This window comes from Mytilus edulis, chromosome 10 (assembly GCF_963676685.1).
Source record: "Mytilus edulis chromosome 10, xbMytEdul2.2, whole genome shotgun sequence".
Lineage (NCBI taxonomy): Eukaryota > Metazoa > Mollusca > Bivalvia > Mytilida > Mytilidae > Mytilus > Mytilus edulis.
In genome coordinates this window covers 45,270,337-45,296,166 of record NC_092353.1, presented here as the reverse complement: position 1 = coordinate 45,296,166, position 25,830 = coordinate 45,270,337, and the positions used below count along the sequence as shown (strand labels likewise).

Below are 25,830 nucleotides of genomic sequence, written 5' to 3'. Positions count from 1 at the left end.
GAAAATTTGCAATAACTTTCATTTTCTATTGTTCGCTAAACTCGTAAACAAATATTTTACATTTCTTAGTAGCAATAATTTAAAAGGTTTAAACTACGAACTAAACACAAACATTCAATACTGAAATTCTTACTTTTGTGTTGTTTTCTTACTATCTCAATACTACGCTCTTCACTCCCAATAACCAGTTGTCTTTTAATTGTTTATATTAAATTATCGAAAGGTTTCGTCATTTAATATTTGAACGCTTTTCGAATCTTTCAGACGCTTAGTTCCTTTTTCCAATAAGAAAATTACGAATATGAGTTGCTTGGCACGAAAACGCTTATTACTCTGTGTCGATCTTTTTTTTTAGTTCATTCTATACCCTCTGTTTGTTTTTGTAATCGAAATTTGTCTTCGTTATCGATTTCTGAGATTTAAACATCGTAAACAACTGTTGTCTCAATTTATCAGTTTAAGAAATAAAAAAGTATCATCATAAAAAATGTTATTGTTAACAAATATTTGAATGTAATGTATTTTTGATTAACCAACTAGAGATAAAACTAATGAGGTATGCACAGTATTACACAAAGTATTATTGTATAACCTAAAAAAACAATAAAAAAGATATTTAAATGATATCTTCTTCTGAGTTGTAAAAGCAAACATAACTTGTTTAGCTACACGGATAACAATCTTGAAATATCGTTTTCAAATCAAACTGTTAAATCTGATAGTTACTCTTTATTTCGAAGCGCAGATGATGCATTTATCTGACAATGCCAGATTTTTTGAACTATTTAACAAGAAATTGAATGAATTAAAACAATTTGATTCCCGAAGCAGCTGTGAAGATTATTGATACAAACGTATCCGACTGCCAATGGCTTACGATGAATGAAGGATATTAACAAATTAAACTATTGTGTAGGAGTTGATTATATGTTGTAATATTACTTTCTTCTTGTAAACGGAAATCTAATACAAGGCTTGTTCCACGTGTTGTAAATATATAATAACATATCATTAATTGTTTGGTAGGATGAAACATTGTAAAATACATAATTTTTCTCATTATTCTGAAAACTTTCTAATATAAACCTTTGATCAATATTTACCAACTTGGTACTGATAAACACCTAGTATATGAAACATTGCAATGCCATGATATGGTTTAAATTTCAGGTCTAAAAAAGATGTGAACAAGTAGCGTAGAGGACCGAATCAACCAAAGAACATGGAAAGTTTAGCAACTTTGGATTTAAACTTGGATGACTATGTTTCAAACTGTTCCCGGGGAAACTGCACTGACTACAGATTGATAAACCTTACTGATGCTGATCTTATAAATTATATAGTTCAAAAATTAGGACACAAAAAGAAGGATCTGTTTTCATCTTTTTCGCTGACTTGTATTTATGTTGTGATTTTTGTGACCGGTGTAGTGGGAAATTTAAGCACCTGTTTCGTCATCCGCCGAAACAAATACATGCACACGACAATAAACTTATACTTGTTTAGTCTAGCGATCGCTGACCTACTGATCATTGTACTAGGTAAGTGACCTTTTTTTATATATTTTATTGGGATTTATTACTTTACATGTATATATAGTAGTTATCCCTTTCTATTTCAAATAAGTATGATGTAAATACCTTAAAACAGCTTGATTCTTATAGGCCAATTTCATAACGGTGATGATATCCTTATCATCGAGTAATCGTGTTATTACTGAATAGTCAGCTAAAAGAAATGCAGATACAAGTAAAAATATGTATGATTGCATGTTACTTCCAAGTCGAAGTTTATTGATAAAAGAACTTAAGTGTCGGTTACAAAATACAATATTATTCAGCCCCATTGCATTTGAAACATGCGGCTGTGATTGCACATGAAGAGAACAACGAAGATTAAAAAAATGTTTGGGCCTTCACATTACCGACATTCAAAAGAAATTGTTATGCTACCATAAATTATTCCAATATTTGAACTTCGAAATGAACATATTCGAAATATTTTAGTATACACGTAAATAAGGCAACAGTAGTATACCGCTGTTCAAACTCCTAAATCCATGGACAAAAAACAAAATCGTGGTAACAAACTAAAACTGAGGGAAACGCATTAAATATAAGAGGAGAACAACGACACAACACTACAATATAACACACACAGAAACGGACCAAGCATCAGAAAAAATCCCACGAGAAGAACAAATATAACATCAAAACCATAAACATGAATTTGGGATAGACAAGTACCGTGATACGTCTTATCGCAATGTGAATTTACATGAAATAAGCGTAACGACATGCTTTTACTGTGACGTCACGAGGAAGACACAAGCATGCAGCGCTCACTTGCAAATGCTAGGAATATCTTTGCTTAAACATCACATAGTATCGCCCAAGTATTTTGTCGTCGAATACATGGAATAGCTAAATGCAAGATTACACCTCTTTCGTCAATACTCGCATTTCTCAATATGTATGAAGTTATAGTGTAAGGTGGGTATTGATATGGAAGTATGTGTCATGTAATGTTTGCATATAACTCATAAGATGTAAATCTTTAACGATATTTAATGAGTTCATCGTGCTCTTATGCTTATTTGTCCAAAACATTTAATCTTAGGGCCATTTTGTTTTAATCAAGTTAGAATTTCTATAGTCTATAACAAGTCTTTGTGACATTATCACAATTTAAAACAAATAATAAAGAGGTAACAATGAAATACATGGCAGATTTATGTATATAGGAAGTGATTAACTATCCGTTAACTTGATTGATTATTAATATTATGGATCCCTATGTAATGTTTGAAATTAAGTATACAATCAATTAATGTTGCATTAGATTTTTTGATACAATATGAGCTGCACATAATAATATAAGCACGGTTAAAAAAAATCAAATTGCCTTTTATATTGTGATTTTAGATTCTTGACTGAGTTATTCATCACTGTATAGCAACATTGTTCATCTGTATCATTATACTAGATTTTACACAAACGATTGAATTGATTATGACAAAACTTGACAGGAATGCTTGAAATAACCAGTATTACAAAGGCAAAAAAAAAAATCATATTCAGTTTATTAAACAATAATGTCTTCACATACCCTTCATCTATGTCATGTTCACCCGATTGATAATATGAAGATTAATGCAAGAGAATGGTTTTTCATATCATATTTTGGTTGCACTTATAAAAGAAACGATTTTTTAAGCCTAAGCTTTAAGATGATATGTTGTCTATGAAATATACAGTTTTATGATCTGAAAAAGGGTCGACACCCTTGTTTGTGATAAATAAATTTGATAGATTAATAGCTACTCAATGTTTAGCAGTATATACTATATTCGTTTTCAAATGAGTTATCTTGATGATTTTGAACGTTATAAGCGGCAATGTAAATGTCCACAGGGATTCATATTATTACAATGCTTCGCTTTATTGAACAGTATGTTTGGTATCAACTTTTCACATTGTGGATAGCTTTCGCAAATTTTGGAGTTCCAGTTTTAAGGATTTTAGTTACTAATTGTATCTCTGGAATTGTTGCACATCGTATATTAAGGAACAGTATGAAGTTAAAATTATAACATTAAGAAAGATCAAACATATAAGATGTTTTAACACAGCGAGAACTGCATGACATGTTGATATTGTCAGAACTTCTATGAATAAACCTAATTTATATTGTTTTGTTTATTTCAAGGACTTTTTATTCATTCATTCAACATTATGAGTAAACAGTGATTAATTTTCGTTTTTTCTTCGTTATGATAATTTTCCACGTAAATCATGACGTTTAACAACGTCAACTGACAAATTAATAGCCGTGTTCCATACATCGGATTTGTCTGTGAACCTAAATGTTTTTGCATTTGTTGTTTTCAAAGAAAAAGATTTCATTTTCAAAGTGCACTGTTATCAATTTTGTTTCCCCAAAGCAATTAGACTTGAAAACACAAGGTGGTTCCCCACTATGGTTAAACCTTAATTGGTTTAAGATCTGTTGAGTGTATAATATCATCACATTAATTCGATAACAAATTAAAGTAACCAGTCATGAAGGACGAATTGCTTTAAGAATACGTGTCTGTGGAATCAATGTGAATTAATTTAATGTCAGTTTAACACTATATTTATATTGACAACAATAATAACTGTTCTAGGTGTCTGAAATAAATTAACCGATAGGGAACATGTATTGCTTAGTATTATAGAGATTTAAATGATCATTTTTTAGATAACAGATCATTTGGAAATATTGTGTTTACATTAAAATATCAATTAGATATTTTGATTATCATTATCGTCATCTATAGTATTAATATATATATTGATTGAGTCTGTATGGAAAAAGATAGACGCATAGAGACAAATCACAACCTTCTGGGGTTAGAGTAACGCATAGGTTTGAACCTTTACTACATGCTTTTAAGATTTATATTAGGTTTTCAAGTTTCAATAAAAAAAAAACAGGTTCAGAGTTCGAATGTCAAAGCCTTCTTATAAAATCAAACAGTTGGGGTATGATTATAATGAGGCATCTGATCACTAAAGATCGAATAAAGTGGATGTAATATTTTTAGTATTATGTAATTTTTATATTTAGTATCTTATTTCTGTATAGAATGATATGTTGTACATGTAATATATTTATAGTTTTGTGTAATGACTAAGATTTTGAAATAATTGACAAAAGCAACTCTAAACTGCCGCTTCTTGATTTTAAATCCAATGGTTGATTTTAAGCTCACCTGGTCCGAAGGACCAAGTGAGCTTTTCTCATCACGTTGCGTCCGTCGTCCTTCTCCGTCGTCCGTCGTTGTTAACTTTTACAAAATCTTCTACTCTGAAACTACTGGGCCAAATTTAACCAAACTTGGCCACAATCATCATTTGGGTATCTTGTTTGAAAAATGTGTCCGGTGACCCGGCCAACTAACCAAGATGGCCGCCACGGCAAAAAATAGAACATAGAGGTAAAGTTTAGATTTTGGCTTATATCTCTATAATAAAAGCATTTAGAGCAAATCTGACTAAGTAAAATTGTTTATCAGGTCAAGACCTATCTGCTGTGAAATGTTCAGATGAATCGGAAAACACGTTGTTTGGTTGCTGCCCCTAAATTGGTAATTTTAAGGAAATTTTTAGCAATAATGTTCAGCAAAGTAAGATCTACAAATAAGTCTGCATGACCAAACTGGTAAATTGGCCCCTTAAGGAGTTATTGTCCTTTTGAGTCTATTTTTTCAATTATTCGTAAATTTTCTTATCTTTTACCAAAATCTTCTCCTCTGAAACTACTAAGGTAAATTTAACCAAACTTATCCACAATCAACATTAGTGTATGTAGTTAAAACAATGTGTCCGTTCACCCGGTCAGCCAACCAAAATGACCACCATGACTAAAAATAAAACATAGGGGTAAAATATAAATTATTTGACAAGATTGAACCAAATTGGCTGATCAAAGCTCCTTTATGTTTCTCTATTTTTCGCTTTATGTATGGATTGAATCTTAATCTTATGTCTCGTATCTAATTGAAAAATAAGCTACAGAAATAGTGTTCTTTTGAGGAAAACGTATCAAGGTAGCAATGTCTAGGAAAGCCCGTTGTTGGTACCTTCATTAAAGAAACTGCATAAGTAATGAAGCAAGTAATTGTTTAGCATATTCTGATTTAAAAGTACTTTACGGCATTTATAAAAGATAGAAACTATACGTTTGTTCAAGCAAAATATACTAGAACAAGAAAACGCCGGACAAAAGTAAACTTTTCAAATTCTTGTAACGAAAACATAACACCCATATTTTAAAAACAAGAGTTTAAGTCAAATGAAAGCCATGCATCACACATACCATCTCCGTTACATGTTTAGTAAATGAGGAAATCTAGATTAAAACCGTTTATGGAATCTATTTTAAAAAAAACGTAACGAACATGTGTCCCATGTTTGAGAATAATGTGACTACAACTTCATGGAAACTCCTTTCGTATAATTCTTTTCTATTGCGTAAACTAAAGTGCAAAACTCTTGCTACCATCATTCATTCCTTGTCTCAAGCAATAAAATGCTATCGTATATATAATGTGTTATTGATGTCTATAACGACTAACAGTCATCCAGCAGACAATGTAAATTTGAAGTATATAAGTATGTTTTGTTAATACCACTGCCTAGCTGGAGTTATTTTCTCTCTTTACAAATAGTTAAACACAGAATCATTTCCATATCACGAACATATTGGTATTAAGATTATATCAACATTTCAAAAGTACATTTACATCTAGTGTCTGTCAGACGGATCTAAGTCAATCATGACATTAAATGTTTTTATTCCCCATTACTTATGCATTAAGACGAACTACCTGATTAACCCTGCGGAAAAAAATGTCTGTATACAGACTACAAGTGCAATCAAGTACAATCGTTTTTTGTGACCTAATTGGTTCCAATAAACAACTATTCAGATAACATTTGATTATTCTTTCCATGGTGTTTCTATACAATAAATATGACTAAATGAATTGCATTCATTTACGACGAAAAGACAAAGTCAATACATTGTAATTATGTAATGTTACTTCTGTACTATGTCGTTAATCCGCCAGGATGTATACATACGAGAAATATTCATGATGTTATATTAGAGACCGCAAAAAATTATTAAGAAAAGGTTATACATAGAAATATAAGGAGAACGAAAGAAAAACATGAGTATACAATAGCACATGCATAATTTTAGCCTCCAAAGTCTTCAATAACGTACTTAAATTCGACTGTTAACTTTTTTCATTCGAGGCTCACTGATAAGTATGACAAAACACGCGTTAGACGCACAAACGTATGAGTTTCTTATATAAGCAGGATCTGCTTACTCTTCCGGAGCACCTGAGATCACCCCTAGTTTTTGGTGGGGTTCGTGTTGTTTATTCTTTAGTTTTCTATGTTGTGTCATGTGTACTATTGTTTTTCTGTTTGTCTTTTTCATTTTTAGCCATGGCGTTGTCAGTTTGTTTTAGATTTATGAGTTTGACTGTCCCTTTGGTATCTTTCGTCCCTCTTTTATTATGGACACAATAAATGACAGATGTTTTGCGGTTCATGCAATTGTAGTTTATCTTATTTTCATTTTTTCACCGGTAATATCAAATAAAAACGACCTGATTAACTTACCCTGTACAGTCAATAAAACAGATGACAGGAATAAAAAAGTCATAGAAACGTATTTACAGATTGCATACACTACAAACCATTAAAGTCTGAAATGGCCTATATCTGTACTCGACTGTACTGATTTTTACTCGACCAGTCTGAATTGGTCTGACTTTTACTTGACATTACTCGACCCCAGTCTGAACCATACTTGACTGTACTGAATCGTACTTGACCCTTATCTTTGCCGTTGAAAATAGTCTGAACTATTACTCGACCAGTCTGAAACAGTCTTAAACTCTTAACCCATTCTTGACTTGTACTCGACCTATTTTTCCAGTCTAAACCATACTTAACCAAAGGTCTGAACAATACTCGACCAGTCTGAACCATACTAGACCAACAACCCTCTACTTTTTTAACTGTTTAAATAAATTTCTTTTTAACTGACATATATAACAACAACCAACAAAATTTATAAAAGATTTTAACCTTATAAAAGAAATATATCTCTGATTATATTTAGGATAAAAAAATATATTATATATAACTTATATCAAAAAGGGATAAAATTAAATAAATGAATAAAATTATTTTTCTGATTAGTGGTGAAATAAAAAGTATAAACCTCTGCTTGGGGCAATTTCATAAATAAGATCACACCTGGTCAGAGGTATTAAATTCTAAATAACATTGATTCTAAATTGCAACATCCTGTTTAAATTAAATAACAAGGCCTTTCGAATATACATGTATGTACTAGATAAGTAATACACGAATTTTAGAAAATAGGGCTTTCTTTTTACCTGTAAAACACACATATACTGAGTTAATAAGAACATATTAAAGTGCTTTATGTATGCCATGTTAATTTGACAAAAAATCCTTAAATTAATTTAAAAATCTTTTTACTGTTACTTTGGAATACATTTCCTTTTTTAAAAGGGTTATCAAGGATTTGTATAGTAAATATAAATCCTTGGCTTAAGCTAAAGGTGAAAATAGTCCAATTACCATAACATACTTCCGAAATATTCATAAAATTTGAATAATATTGAAAATATTAGTCACAATTCATTTTTTTAGATTATTTGATCAGCTTGTTTTATTTATATTTTAAAAGTTGATATATATTATTATGTAAGTGTTGATAAATATTGAGTTGAAGTTATATTATGATTGATTATTGTGAAATTTTAATTTCAATACTGTATTGAATACATTTTTAATTTCAAATTGTTGTTTAAATTTCATTTTTATAAAAAAAAATTCCTAAATTGATAAAATTCAGTTAATAGATACAAATAATAGGTCTAGTTTGATTAAGACTTGGTCAAATATGGTTCAGACTAGGTCGAGTATGGTTCAGACTAGGTCGAGTACGGTTCAGACTAGGTCGAGTACGGTTCAGACTAGGTCGAGTACAGTTCAGACTCGTATAAAACGGTTAAGTACTGGTCAAGTACACATTCAGACTGTTAAGTATAGTTCAGACTACAGTCGAGTATTATTAAGTAAATCTCAGACTAATTCAGACTGGTCGAGTAAAAATCAGTACAGTCGAGTACAGATATAGGCCATTTCAGACTTTTAATGGTTTGTAGTGATAGTGCATCATAGTTTTTCGTAAGAATTTTTCCCATCCTAAGAATAATAAGAATTACCGCTATTTTACGAAATTTTCCTATAATCTTGCTGACTGATAATTTCCTTTTTTCAGCACAAAAGAGTATTACGAAAAATTACCGCCAGAAACTAAGGGCACAAGAGCCGTTGTCTATAAAATTGACAACGTCGTCATATGTAAATTAGCAATACGCAATTTAGCACTTGTCATTCAGACTAACGATAATCCATAAATAAACGGGTAAACATTTTAAAGACAACACTGGCATAAGACAATCACTTACGATGTTCCTCAACTGGAACAGAGACATGGATAATGTGCAGGATTAAACTCTTAATTTTGAAAGTCAACGCTTCTTTTTTTAAATCAGAGAATCCAAAACGCAAATTGAAGAACATGATATAAAACATATAATTCAGAAAGGTAACAGGGAATGTGCCAAAGAGACAACAGCCAGAACAAAGAGCAGGAAACAACCCATGGCCACCAATGATCAGTGTAAAAAAGAAGTCTTACATGTATCCAGATAACAAGAAACAAGATAAATACGGAACAAAGAAACCGGTGAAACTAGAAAAGGATTGTATTAAGAGCTTGGTGCCGTTTTTATTACAAATTATTTCGACTTTATGTTTCATTATAACCTCTGTATCCCCTCTTACTCTACCAATACAGTCAATTGCGTATTGAAAAGCAACTACTTTTTTGTACGTTATGCTTTATGGAAAATAAATCATTTTAGTCTCGCGTAAAATGGGAGAGACCAATCGAACGAATGTTAAACCGAAGTGTCCTATTACATGTAATGTAAATTAGTAGACAATTAAGTGCGGCTGTCATATTCGAGACATAAAATAAAGTTTACGTGTACAAAGCACGTTGAGAATGGATTGAACATTTGTGTATGCAACATGTGAACAGAATGAAATATACCTTGTTTGGAATGTAAATACGACGAAAAAAAAAACAACGGTTACTTATAATTCGAACGCGACCTGCATACAAAATGGATGAATAGATTTACATTCTTTATTTTATTTTATTTTTTGATGGGATGCATAACATGACTTTATAAACAAATATTACCTAAAAGGGGTCACTTATTGTATAATGAATTTAATTTTGATTTTTCTAACTTTGATTGTGAAGTGCACTTAATGTACACAATATTTGTTTGTTTTCTCCATTTGTCAGATATTTGATTGTATCGTTTCTGTGTTTAAAGTGCAGTATTTGATTTAATAGTTATCTGTACTTCCGTTTTGTGCATGATTAGATGTCTAAATGGGTATTTGAAATATGTATTTAATCGCACCGGAAACGATTACATCAAAGTAAAAGAACACGAGATCCAAATGGACATAATCATTAATAAAATAATCTTGCGTAATGTACAAACCATTTGGAATACTTGTTTAGTTTAGTTTAGTTTATTAAAGAAAACTCAGCCGCAGAAGACTGCGTAACAGGAGCATATTATACACAATATTAATTTGTGTTTATTACAGTTTGAAATTAGACAAGCATCTTTTCTACCTTTTGAATAACAATTGACAACTTAGACAGCACATTACAATTACTATATTTAAGCATGCCAAGTACTTTTTTTCATTGGTTGGAATACGAATAGTAGACTGGGAACATCCCATTATTGATCAGGGTCAAAATGCTATGTCTATTTATTGACCGTAAGTTTATATATGAATATATTACAAATCGGTAGCTTCTTGTTACATGTAAGCCAAAATGAGTATTAAAATGACAACATTTGTAAAATCAATGTTTACTAACTTGACTCAAATTTGAATATCTTAATTTTAACAAAATATGTATTTCTAAACTATTAAACGTACAAATGAAACAATAAAAAGTGCATGAACTCGTTATTATCTATCAGCATTTCGTGTTAATGTTTGACTACACGCCAACTTATTAGCTATCAAAGGTTTATGTTTGAATTGAAATGTATGTGAACATAGATATAAATAAGATAAACAGACTAGGGTTAGTAATCGTATAACGACGATTGTTCTAGATTTTTTTGTAAAACAAATTAAAAAATTATCTTTTTTTTCTTTTTCAGAATTATTTTCTGTGTGTTAAATAAGTCAAAAATATGGGTTTTTTTTTCTGATGGCTACATTGTTTCATTTTTAATGTTGACTTTCTTTTTTATACAATAACTGAACATGGTTGAAATATGGGTAAATAAAGGCAACAGTAGTATACTTCTGTTCAAAACTCGTGAATCTATGGACAAAAAACAAAATTGGGGTAACAAACTAAAACTGAGGGAAACGCATTAAATATAAGGGAAGAACAACGACACAACATTAAAATGTAACATACACAGAAACGGACTAAGCATTAGACAAAATCAGATGAGAGTAACAAATATAACATCAAAACCAAATACATGAATTTGGGATAGAAAAGTACCGTGACACGTCTTATAGTTATGTGAATTCACACTCAAATATAAGAGAAAACAAACGACACAACGGAAACACAACGTTAAAATATTACACACACAGAAACGAACTATAATATAACAATGGCCATTTTCCTGACTTGGTACAATACATTTTTAAAGATAAAAATGGTGAGGGAACCTAGTTTTGTGGCATGCCAAACCTCGTACTTTAATGGTAATGTTAACCTATCGTAATATGATGTCTACAATCCGCTTTTATAAGCGAGGGAGGCTATGAGGCGAAAGATACAAGAGAGACATTCAAACTCATCAGTGGAATGTCAGCTGACAACGCAATGGTTAAAAAAAAAAGAACCAACAGTCAAAACATGGTACACAAAACACATCGTATATCTCATGTCTCTTCATAATAGAAATAGACTACACTGTATCATATTTTTTATAGTCAGTATTTCAATGGGAAACAAAATGTGTATGTTTAAAAAGTCAGTATTTCAATGGGGGACAAAATGTGAATGTTTAAAAAGTCAGTATTTCAATGTGAAGTAAACGTAAACTTCTACTGCTAGATCGGTCTTTGTTTAATATATATAATTTGTTGACAATTTCTTTTACATCACGGTTATGAATGTATGCTGCCACTCTGTAATTTACATTCCAGCAATTTAAAATATCTCATTTATCTTCGCAAACTTAAAATACGGATATAACCGGAACTTGATACCAAATTCCTAAAATCAACAGTGAAGATATTTTTTAAACTATAACAAACGTTTATGTTTCAATATTCATATTCATTACTTCCTATTTCTGATAAGTTCCCCATCAGGATTCAGCGAATTTCAATTCATGCGTTACGAGTGTTCATTGTCACATTTTCGACACTTGTATGCACTGATAACACAAAAATAAAACAGCAGAGATATGAAGGAGGACATCCTATACTAATGAAACGATTAATTCAATAGATATAAGTTTTCAGATCTTTAAACCGCAGTTGAGTTGTCCAACCTGCATATTAATTTTTAGACAAATTTTCAAACATATGAATACGTTATACAAGTGAACACTTTATTACAACTATCTATAAGAATCACGGTCTAGACACAAAATTTCACAAGACTATACAACAAAACCTTAGGGAAAAGTATGTTGTCTTTAATTCTTCGCCATATAACTAATGCTTAAAAGTTCATTCACGCAACATCCATTTATTATTGTGAGAAATCTTAAATTCTCAATTAAAAAGTCATTGTAGTAATGGTGTCATCTGTCTTGTTTCGAAAAATGGTTTTTGATAGCCCCTTGGTATATCCGACGCTTTTTTCACTACAAGGATAAACGCTCTTTATGCGAACATTGAATAAGTAGGAAATAAATACATCTTATTAACAGCTGTGTCATCATAGTCATAATAAAGGGATATACTAATCCCACTTCAATCCCCATTACAGACAGTTATTTATGTTCAGTTGGACATAACACAGAAGTATCATAAGTATTCGTTGAAAGTAGCATATGTTCTAAATGTTCATAAGGCAGTTCCCGACTAAAGGTATTTGATTGTCCTCTTGGTAACTGTCATTTTATTTTCATTGCAGGTATTAACGCTTTTTATATTAAAACTGAATAAGTATCAAATAAATACACGTATGAACAGCTGCGCCATGCTAAAAGGATACGCTTATCCGACTAATCCGCGCCGCTCAAGTGGTATGACTAAAGATCATCAAATATGAATACAAATGAAATCAGGACACGCCAAAACTTTCACTATTTATTCCATATGGAAACTCTTTTATTTTTAAATAACTATTTTGAACAATTCGAAGGAAGCGTGTGGAATCATTCGTTTAAACATTTTGTGAAAATTTTGCGATTTAACTGATTAGATTAAAGTGCTTCAAACTGTCGAATAATTATACATGCAAGTCAAATACTCGTGAATGATTGACCTAAAATTCAATGTAGAATACAAGGTGAAATGGTATTAAAAATTTTGGATATGACACTTATAGAATAATGGCATTTTTGTTTTTTATACTGACTTTATCAGCAAGAATATCAAGCAATACCGACGAGCCCGCAAAGGCGAGCTCATATTCAAGATGATGAAGTCAGGAACAAACAAAAAAGCCATTATTCTTAATACCGGCAATTGGTCTTAACTCTATATCTTTTATTGAAAAATATGAAGTAAAATAAAATAATAAGTAAAAGTATTTTTATGTGTACAAAACGTTGTATTTGTTGTTTGGTTGTATGAGTAAAGTCGCTTGCATTTCATTGATAAATTGAAGCGGATGAACAAGAACATGTGACGTTACTGCACTGATACATGACGTCATTGCCTAATTTGTGCAAGTCCTGTCTATGATATTGAGGCAGTCAAATCAAAGGGAAAATGTCCCAACTGCCGATAAAGTGAGTTATCATTTGGCATCTTTTTACGATCGAAAGGATATATACATGCAGACACAGCACAAACATTCACATACATTGTTATTCTTTTTATTTTGCATTTGAAAAGTACATTACACTACTCTAAACAGAAACTGATTTGTAGTGCAGTATATATGTAGCAATGCTAAAAGTGCGCTGTCAGAAATATGATGGATGCACTACCGTGCATTCTATTAATAAAGACGAAGTGACATTTAATCAGTCATACAATTTTCATAGGTCATGACGCGTATGGAAAATTGTTTGTTTAATCTTTTCCTTACAGCATTTAATGAAAGTACTGATGACATTTGCGTTGGACGTTTCGGCTTTCATGCAATTGATAACTTTCTATCGGCATTACATCATCCATTACATTATGTCGTTAATTTTACGAAGAAATAATTGTGAACTACAATTCATTTTAATACTAGAACCTAAACACTGTGAATAATTAAAATAATGATATCAGTTATTTTAATACTTTAAACTATTTCTATTTAGATCTTAACATAGAAACGTGGTCAACAATTACTTAAGCACGCAAAATAACAGGCTTTAGGTCTGAATTGCATCAGCGCTGTCGCAGATAGGTTTTTCTTACTTATAATCAATGAATGGTTCTTATTATTCTACATGTCAATTCATTATATTTTCACTCAAATGTCTGAGGTTTTGGATTGCATGTGACTTATTTTCATTATTTTCACTGTTTTTAAATAACCCTAAATGGGCAAGCTCTTGTGGTCTTAGTAGAAGACAAATTATGTTTTAAAGATGTTTTGCTACGTTTCTTATCACATTCATGCACATTTGTTATTTACTGAAACATGTGAAAAGAACTTGTAAAGGTTATAGATAAAACGTATTGTTAGATTAAAAATGAAACTACTTTGTGTTGCACTGTATTTGACAGGAAACAGTAGTTTACCAATATTTAAATTCACTGTTAGTGTTTTTGACAAAGATTGCTTTTGTTTCTAAATAAATATATAAAACGTTTAACTAATGTGTTAAACAAAATAAAAGACAATCTCAGTAAACATGTTATCAAGGAAGTGATGAGATCGTTGATTAATTGCCTAAAATGTAATATTCTCATTCAATCTCACAACAGCCACTTATCTTTGTCGCGTGTGACGTAACACTAACGTAGTCATCATTTATTCTTTATAAGTAGCATATGTTCTTAAAGTGCACAGGACATTTTCTGCATTTGTTTACTAATGTAAACGAAAACGCTAACTGACAATGATTGTGCAGCTGCAGAGCAAAATATTAATGCTATTAAGTGTAATAAATCGCTTATTTACGCATGTCTTTTAGAAGATATCAAACCATATTACTTTGTGAGTGTGTAAACACAAATAAGTGGTAATTAGTAATTCAACAACATAATTACCCACTACTTTAAAAGTACTACAGCTCTTAAGAAAAAAAAAACAGAGTTTGACTTTCCTTTTATTAGGTTATAGTATTTATTATTTCACATTTTAGACATTTGCTTTATTTTGGCTGCGATATACATGATATATGTCTGTATCTTAATCGAATACAAAACAGAAGTAGTATTTATAGAATTCTTGAAGTTGTCGATAACTTACGACTCTTCTATGAATCTCGGTTCGAAAAAACAAATAGAAGGCTTAATCAATATGACTTTGAAGAGCATTCAAGGTAACCTATTGATTAGGATTACCCAAAACTTTTCTCAATGATTATTAACTGTCGCTGATAAATGTTATCAATTTTCTTGAACCAAATAATCCATTTGTATTCAACTTTTAATTTTGCAATCAATATGCACATTGCCTGTTAATTTTCACTCCATAAATGTGTTTCATGACTTAAAATAAAGTTAAACAATTATGAAACTAAAATTTCATCAGCATCACTTTAATAGAATTTTTGTAAAAGACACACATCTTTAAATAACTTATTTATTGTGTATTTATCAGTTCATAATTATTCCCATTGGAACTCAAGAACAAGGTATACGATGAATAAGCAAAAAAAAACTCATCATAGATACCAGGATTGAAATTTTGTATTTGCGCTAGATGCGCGTTCCGTCTACATAAGACTCAATAGTGACGTTCGATTCTAAAAAAGTAAAAAAAAAAGGCCAAAATAAAGTACCGAGTTGAAGATCATTGAGGAACAAAAATTCCTAAATTTTTCAAAAAATACAGCTAAGGTAGTCTATTCCTCATATAGAAAAGCTTTAGAATTCTAAATTTTGTAAACAGATCATTCATAAGTAAAACAATACCAATGATAATTGATGTCAACACATAAGTGCTGACTACTGGGCTGATGATACCTTTGAGGAATAAAAACTTACTTTTAGAAATGACAACTGAAAACAAGACATTGCTGTTATAAACTTATAATATAAGTTTCCACAAAATTTGGCAAGAATTGTATACAAGGGAGCGATAACAAGATCCGACCGACTAATGGACCGACGCCTGGTATGTCTATCTTCCTTGCAAAGCGTTATGATAATAAATACGACAGCCACCACCGGCAAAAACAGGGACATCATAGTTGATTCCTTAGATACCCTATGCACGTTTACGAATCACTGTAAAAAGTAAAATCAAAAAAACAAACATGCCTTTTCCATATCATAGATTTTGTCTAAAATCCCGTCCCATTTAAATTCAGGTAGAACTATATATTCTTAGATGTTTGTTCTGTTAGAGCTTTATATTTTGCCATTTGATTATGGATTTCCCGTTTTGAATTTTCATCAGAGATGTTATTTTTTTTATTTTAACCTTTTCTACATCGACATCAAAACAATTTATAAAAGAAGAAATTTAATTTAATCTTTTTCCAATACACTGTATTTTTTTTTTAAATTTGAAACAATGCGAGAACATATATACATATTTAAATATACATTAGACCAAAGCATTAAGCATTGTTTCAATTGTTTGAATTGTAACAAAGGTAGCCATTTAATTGTGAAAGTTCTGTAAGATTGTATGATAGAAAACTTATGTTTTGCATTAAAAAGTATCTGCAAGAGAAAAAAAAGTTCAGGCAAATTGAAAAAGACGTTAGAAAACGCAAACGTTTATATAGATAAAAGAAGATGTGGTATGAGTGCCAATGAGACAAATCTACGTCAAAGTCAAAATTTGTAAAGAAACCCATGATTTGTCAAAGTACGGCCATCAATACGGAGACTTTGCGAACAGCACGCTATTTAGGGCCCTAAATGACTGGTGACAAACCATTCAAAACCAACGGTCTAATTTTTATATGAAACGAGAAAATGAGAAAGACTTATGAACCACATCAACAAATGTGAACCACTGAACATTAGTTCCCTGACCCAGGACAGGTGCAGACAAATGCAGCGGGTTTAAACGTTTTAATAGGCAACAACATTCACCCTAACCTGAAACATAGTGCAACATCACGACATAGAAATATGTACTATAAATATCAGTTGAAATGGCTTAATAAATTAAAAAACATACTAACAAAAACAAGTAGACATACACTGGACGAATACATTTTATATATTACATAATATAAATACAAAATTGATAAAGACATATATTCATTTAAAATGTTTTGACTGTAGACCTTTAATTGACATTCATTGTCGAATAGTCTTTTTGCCAATTACATTTTATAACAATTTCATTATGTCATCTCAGACTTTCAAAACAGGAGTCGGTTTTACAAAATAACTTTGCCTTAGACTGATCGTAAGTCATGAACAATGTTTTTTCCCATTGCAAATTATTGACTGGTTCTATATAGTTATTGAGGTATCAGACTTATAATTTGATACGCCAGACGCGAGTTTCTGCTAATATTTAAGACTCAGCACTGACGCTACAATCAAAATAGTAAGAAAGGCAGACAAGTACAAAGTTGAAGAGCATTGAGGACCACATATTCCAAAAAGCTGTTCCAAATCAACTAAGGTAATCGTTACCTAGGATAAGAAAATCCATCTATACCGGATAAAATTTATTGCTGCCTTTGCAAATAACGATAAGTTGAAAATGATATATAGACATTGTAAACACTTTATCGAAGTTATGATAACATAGAATTGAAAATATAATAAAGTGTTTAGCCTATATTAAACAATTTTTTTTTTTAAAAACAAAACGGGAAAATCACTGATAAACTAGTTTTTTTCCGCTAGTCCTTCAGTGTCGAGGAAAATTGATGTTAGTCCTAAGGGAAGCTAAAAGGGATCTCTAATGACTGGATCAAGTATGGAATTTGCTAAGAGGTTAATGCATCAATTTTAATGTTTTAATGAAGTTGTATCAAATTAGCTTTATGTCTTTTGTGTACAACCTTGCATATTTGATGGTTTTTACCCTAAATGAAGACATAAAATTAATTGAAAGACGTAACTTATACTGGTAAAATTTTACATATTTGATCAACATCATGCACTGAGCATTTTGTTTTACAAAAATACCCAGTTAGATGAACATGTATGTTGTTTCATATATATAGAATGAACAACATTTATAATTTTGTGTCTTTTTTGTTACAATTGGTATGTTGAATGTTTTATACTTTGTTTCTTCTTTCCAGTTCATATTTTGAAATTCGTAAACTAGTAACAAGGGTAGTTAGCACAAAGAGCATATATCTATATTTATTGATCTGACAATAATTGTTTTGTGGCTCCTTCCTGCTGAATAATAAAGATATTTTAAAATGTTCAATAAAGCGATAAGCTCCTTATGAACCTTTAAATTGAATTCAAAATTACAAAAAAAGAAAATGAAGAAAGAAGGAAGCTAGAATGATTAAATAATTGTTTCTTTTTATATAAGTTACAAACAAATATATGAAGAAAGAAGGAAGCTAGAATGATTTTATAATAGTTTCTTTTTTATATAAGTTATCAAAAAAGTTGAAGAAAGAAGGAAGCTAGGACGATTATTTAATTGTTTTTATATCTTAACTTTAGTCAATAACAATGCTCAATTCATCTTCACAGATGTGTAGCACCAACATCATTAAGGCATTACGCAACCTCAACTTCCTTATTATGTTTAACAAATCTGTTACAAACAACAATGTATGACATGCAATGAGATACTCGAACGTAAAGACACTGATAAGAAGTGCGACTAGAAGTACGCCTAGATAACGCTATTGAAAGTTCAGTGTCTTATAACCACACTCACCTAGTTTCTATTCCCTAACTTGACGCTCTCCCTTCATGAGACATATGATTGAACGTGACTGCGTATCAAGATTTCCCGAACACACAAACGGACGCCCTTGCATTACGGGTTTATTCCAAGAGAGGGGATATCATGTTTCTACATGGCAGTTGAGCAAAGTTCAATTCCAAAATAAAAACATTTTATATATATATTTAATAGTATTCATAAAAGAATCGTTTTTAAATGATTTACGTATAATTTCTTGGTAAAAGTACTATATAGGATTAGAAATTAAATTAATTATGAACGAGGAAAATAGTTTTGTTAACCTTTTGTATAACTTACAATGTAAAAAGACAACACTGACTGCCAAATTGTCATTGATAGACAGTTCAATTATTACCAGGAAGTTTTTATTTACTATCAAATTTAATAGTCTTTGATCAAATTGCATTATATTCGGCAAAGTTTATTGCTTAAAAACCTGTAGGAGTTTCTATTTTGAGTTAATATGTTTATTTTCCATAATTATAAGACATTTGGTCGTCATAAAATCGTATATATTGCTTAATTGTAAAATTTAGGAGTGATTATGTCATTTTTTTTTATTTATTTCAAATCACATTTGACAATCTGTTGTCAATAAAGTAATTTTCCATATATAGAATACAATGGTTAATGTTCAGTATAATATTTTTAGTATCGTACTACTGAAAGAAAATCCCCCAGAAAAAGAAGTTAGAAATAGCAGAACCAACATGTCAATATTAAATACGAAGCACTTATTATTTTAAGCGTGAGTATCGGGTCTTTGCCGCTAGAGTTAATATGCGTAAAGTCGGACAGAAAAGTATTGTTTTATTTTTATCGAAAATTAACTGAAAACGCCATCGCCTAAAAGGAAAAGACCAACCAACAAACATTAGTACACAAAATACACAATTTAGAAAACTAGAGAATAAGCAATACGATATAAATTATTAAATTGGAGCCAATGATTTACTAGTGCTGTGTGGCAGTGTTGTCACTAGTCTTGAACAACACAAAAAGATATCACCAACTGCTTACATTTACGACATACAAGCGTTATATCACATTCTACTTAGATTTGCTAGTATACATAATCATACAGTTGAAAATGATCATTAATCAGAGATGTCAAGAATACATGGAAGCCCTAAAAGGTGCCGTCTAAAACACTAATATGCCTAGAAATGACATTGTCTGATAAAACCTAATAAACGTTATGTTTAAAACTGGCGCGTCTTAAATAAATTTTGCATATTTCAAACATTGATACATTATGTTAAAATACTAGTTGTAAGTTAATTGATTGTTCTCTAATACATATATACTAAGGACGCCTCCGGGTGCGGGAATTTCTCGCTGCATTGGAGACCTGTTGGTGGCCTTCTGCTGTTGTTTTTTTCTGTGGTCGGGTTGTTGTCTCTTTGGCACATTCCCCATTTCCATTCTCAATTTTACAAATACAAATTCGAATACAATTTTGTTTATGATATATCATTTTCAGAATTTCATTTAAAAAACTAAACATATTTTAGATAATTAAACTATTGCTATCGATTCGGGTCATTTGAAGACAACTGAATGAAAGTTTTTCAGTGCTTTCTGATTACGCTCATACGTCTTTTCTGATTTCCAGATTTAAACCAAATCGCATTAATAATTTTTTTCGTGACAGTACGTTATATGTAAATATTCAGTTTACCGACCACTATCACCCCAGGACATCTTGACACTATAGAAATATCGGTAATATATGTTTTTAAATTTTTTCTCGATAACCATTTAATCTTATTTATATCGACGTTTGATGTACAGCGAAAATCATAAGGAGATTTGCTGTAGAATTTATAACAAAACTTCCCGGTTTATTTTCTATCAGCTTTTTTTAAATTTAAATTACATGTTATATCAAAAACTAATATATTACATTGAGAATCGAAATGGGGATTGTGTCAGAGAGACAACAACCCTACCAAAGAGCAAAAATAGTTGAAAGCCACCGATAGGTTTTCAATACAGCGTGGCTTGCTTCACCTGGTGCCTAATCAAAAATGTGTTCTAGTTCAGTGAAAATGGACGTCATACTAAACTCAAAAATATATAAATAAACTAAAATTAAAAATCTCACAAGACTAAAAAGGGCCAAAGAATCCTGACTGTGGACAGACGCAAAACATGTTGCAGGTTTAAATATGTTTTTTTTCGTAATTCAGACGTAAAATGAGTTTACATTTCAAGCACTGTGCAATGCTTAGACATAAGGCAAACATTAACTTATAAATTTAAATTTCTCTGGTGTGAACAAATTAACATTGAATTCGTTGGACCAAAAAAGGTCATCAAATAGAGATTTAGGCAAATTTGATATTACCCACGTCATTTTCAAAAGGAAATTGAATTGGCACTTTACAAATGAAGAAATACTTAACCTTAACTTAAGAAAAAAAAAACAGGCAAACAAGTGTTTGCTGTTAACATGCTTTATAACCATGTTTTAGCGTTTCGGACATTAACGATATATTTTAATGACTCAGAACTTTTCTTCTTCAAGAGAATACAGGGTTAATTTCCTAAAATTATCAAAATTTAGAATAAAACATTTTTCTACCCTTTATTTCATATGAAAAACAGACAGAATGTAGGTATAATGTTTTGGCAGTATTACACCTAAATCAACATTATGTTTAACTAGAGCCTAGCTAGTTTTATATCTTAATAGTTGATTTCTCACTGTAATGAAGCCTTAGGAAGTTTTCTGCACTTTGGTCGGGTTGCTTTTTATTTGACACATTCCCTATGTCCATTCTCAATTTGATGACAAGATCTAATACAAATATTTACTAGATTCAGTATGAATTCAAATGAGACAACTATCCATCAAATGACGGAGTTGTTAACTAATGGATATCACCGTAATACCTTTAGAAAAGCTAAATCAAAACCACATAGTAGGCAACAATAGGACCCGATATGAAAAAATGTAAAACAATTCAAACAAAAAAATCGTACGAAACAACAAAAGAAAACAAATATGATATAAAGTATTAAACGTCAACTGATTAATAACATGTTCCTGATTTAGAACATGTAAATACAAAATTTAATAAAAAGATATATCGTTAGACTTAAAAAAAAAAAAAAAAAAAAAAAGGTTTTTATCCGATCATCCAGAAATAAGTAGTTAATATTGAAGAATCGAAGAGCATTTTTGACAAAGGTATGCATTGTAACATGAAAATTTCAATATCAATACAAGCAATTTTCCTTCCTTGGTTTTAATACTGTATGTCAGTAGTGAAGAGCATTGTAGAGAAAGATATTTTATACATTTTTTTTAACTTCTTTCCTGTTAGAGTTGTTATACTTCTGAAAATTAATGAAAACAAATAGATATTCAGCAATGCACACATTGTTGGAACCAAAATAGCATATAGATAACATGAAATCTGTATCTTCCAAGTTCTTCATCATGTTCATTGAAGCGAACAAGTGATACTTCAAACGAAGTGTATAATAAAATACATCGTGAGTAATATACAAATTATCGAAACATAAGTCTAGAAGTATTTCAGAATAATTGAACTCGCTTTTCGTGTACAAGTTAACATGTAATATACTTGTATAAAAGCTAGGAAAAAGTTGGAAAGTGTCTGAGAGTTATTTGAAATTAGTAATAACTAATCATCTTAAATAAAATAATGAGTGATACCTTTCTATAAATATAATGAAGGTTATATATTCTTCTTTACACTAACAATGAATAACAATCATCGCCTTCGTTCAATTAAACGCATTGCCTACCTGTGTTTAACATATTTAAAACAAATCAACTTAACCAAAAGTGTAAATTGATTCAACGAATTATTTTGGAAATAAATGTCTAAAATGATCAGTTTGAACATTTTCGTATTCTTTCTATTGTTATGGAAACAGCTACCCTAGTTTCTGCCATAGTTATTATCGATGTCAGGTGTACAAACAAATCAACAGAACTGACGTTTTTAATCAACTCCGTATAGGAGTAATAGCCTTTCAATTACCCTTTATCATATTTTTTTTATTATAATTTTCCTCAGACCTTTAATAAATAGAAAGAAACTCTGAACAATATAAATGGTCAGCAGGATAAGATTTATAAATAATCAAATATAACTAAGTGAGTTTGAAAAAATGGTCACACTTCGTGTTTAGAAGGTGTTCTTGCTGGTAGTTTTAATGTCGCATATGTTTTTCAAGATGTGAGCCTCACGTTATTAACAAATTGCAACCTTGAATGTCGCAATAGTCTATCTGGTAAGAATACAGCTTAATTTTCTATGATTACTAATAGGAATCAGATTGATGTCTGTATCCGTTCATCCGGACTATCAGATATAGATTCATAATAGATATTTGTTCAGATATTTATTTAGATGCTATCGTCTCTTTTAATGCGAACAAATTTAAGAAAGAAAAAAAAAGAAAAATTATGTTACACTACAGTATGCTTTTTTAACAGTAGATTTATATATGTTAGGGCAAACGAAGAATAAACAGGAAGTCTTCCAAAAAATTTAAAAGATTAATTGCAAACAAAAGTAAAATCCCCAAAAAACTTCATTCCGGGGACAATTCAAAAAGGAAAGTCCCTATTTAAATGGCAAAATCAAAAGGCCGAAACACATCAAACGAATAAATAAAAACTGTCATATTCCTGACTTGGTACATGCATTTTCTTTTGTATAAAATGATGGACTAAATCTGGTTTTATATCTAGCTAAACCTCTTACTTGTTTGACAGACGCATAACATTTGACAAATATATAGTAACATGCAGCTGGGTAAATCAACTAATCATAGATACAAGGTTTACAATTGTTTACGCCAAGCGCGCCGTTCGTCGATGTTATACTCAGTGACGCTTGAATCGAGAAAGCTAATAAGGACATATAACTACAAAGTTGAAGAGCATTGAGGAAATATTAAACAATTTATTGGATTTATCTAAATGTGTTATCCCCTAGAAAACGTATGAAATATTTGCAATTGAATATTTACCAAACAATAACTAGTCAACCTGTTCTTATACTTATTTAATTCTATTATTTGTAAAAGTCTTTGACTATAGCCTTTAACTTTTATGTATTAATTCTAATGAGAACACACGCAATTTGCCGTCGACTCGTTGCATAATTTCTAGAATTTGTAGATTACAATGACATTCGCTATCATATATATATATTGATATAGAAAATGAGCTAACAATAATAATCATGTCTATATAATGTAATTTTGTGGTGTCATTTTCCAGCCAACTATCCTTAGAATCTAACCATTTATTTACTTCTACCGAATATAAGACTGTATAATCGTAAAAGAAAAAGCCGATAAATCATACAAATTCGAAAGTAGTTTTAACTAATTGATATTTACATGTATAACACTTCTGTTCACTATCTGGTTTTTAAAAATTGACTTTCGTAATTAACAATACGGTTCAATACGACATCACACAGACTTGTTGTTTAGCACATATGGTCCATCGCTAAAAAAACATATGTTCCATTTGAATTTGAGGATGACAGAAAACAAATACAGACAAAAATACTACAACAACAACTGGTGAGGAATGAAACGATTTTTTTTATATATTTAGTCAGATACTGAACTTTCAGTTATATTTTGAATGCATCGTATAAAAAGGGATATTCCGCTCAAGGTCATGATAAACTAAATAGGCTATGTTACGGATTTCAGTAATAATTTGTATACACTTTATTTCTTTGAACATTTTCATATCTTAAAAAAGCTGGTGCTGATTGTTCTTGATGATGTAAAATCAGGTCAAGGGCATAGAACTCAACTGAAACACATTTCTTTGATCTTTGCCCAATATTGGATTGTAGGCATGCGACATATTGAGTTAAGTTATATTCAAGGCATAGTAGTTTAAAGATATTCAAATTCTATAAATTAATGTAACAAACACAATTTATTGAAAATCACATAATCTCCAAATTGAACGAGAATGAGTTTGTTGACATTGTAAACTTATCCTGCTGTGCATACATAGACTACACCGTCAAAATCAGTACAGTTACAAATCAGACAACTAATCTATCATATATACAAGACCGGGGAAAATTATACCTGCGGGAGTTTCAACTTTATCTTTCTTTGCAGATATCAATATTCCATTTTAATGACTGAAACTCACGTTTTTGTCCTTTCCTGAGCGTTAAAATTCGCATATGCTCTAACTGACTTTCCACAGATTATATTTTGCACTGTATCACCTGATTATTTTCCCGCATGTGTTCAATCTTTACAAAAAAGTAAAATGTAATTTGATTTTAAAGTTATCTCGTAAACCTTGTTTGCTTTAATTCTGTTATAAATAAAATATTTCACATAATTCTATTGTTATAAGTCCAAATAGTTGATGATTCCTAAAACGGAATAAATAAATTGATTTTGATTGAGCTATTTTCGATCATTGCATGGTAAAACAAGATAATGCTAATTTGAAATTTTATAAGTGCATTAGAATTTATTGTTTCATGGCGATGATAAATGGGATAAACTAATTATATAACTTGGTTTATTAACGCATACCAACTGTAAATAGTACTACTTTAATAACATCATCCGATTTTTCGAACTAGGTTAATATTTATAAAAACAAAATGACATTACGTTGATTTATGTTGTTCCAGTTTTTCTCAAAAACTAGTGCTTGAAAAAGGGTCAAAAGTAAAATTAGAAAATTCGCAAACTGAAAGTCCCGGAGCAAATGGCGAATTCAAAAGCTCAAACCGATCAAACGAATAGAAAACACCTGTAATGCTCCTTTCATCGTACAGTTATATTTTATTAGAACAACGTAGATTTGTCTGGTTTGATTGCTAGCTAAAGCTCTCACTTGTATTAAAGTTCCCTAAAATTCAATTGTAGTGACAACAATATAAATCAATATTCATGTGTTTAGAAATAATT

The 25,830-nt window shown here is 30.5% G+C and overlaps 1 protein-coding gene across 1 annotated transcript in view; it reads left to right on the top strand.

Moving 5' to 3' along the window:
* Positions 1-25,830, top strand: part of LOC139491281 (pyrokinin-1 receptor-like) — a 149,297-nt gene that overhangs the window by 27,703 nt on the left and 95,764 nt on the right. Inside the window, exon 2 of the mRNA XM_071278837.1 lies at positions 1,171-1,541. Within this exon, the coding sequence (XP_071134938.1) occupies positions 1,223-1,541 (319 nt within the window). The 5' untranslated portion in view covers positions 1,171-1,222. The remainder of the gene's footprint in view (positions 1-1,170; positions 1,542-25,830) is intronic.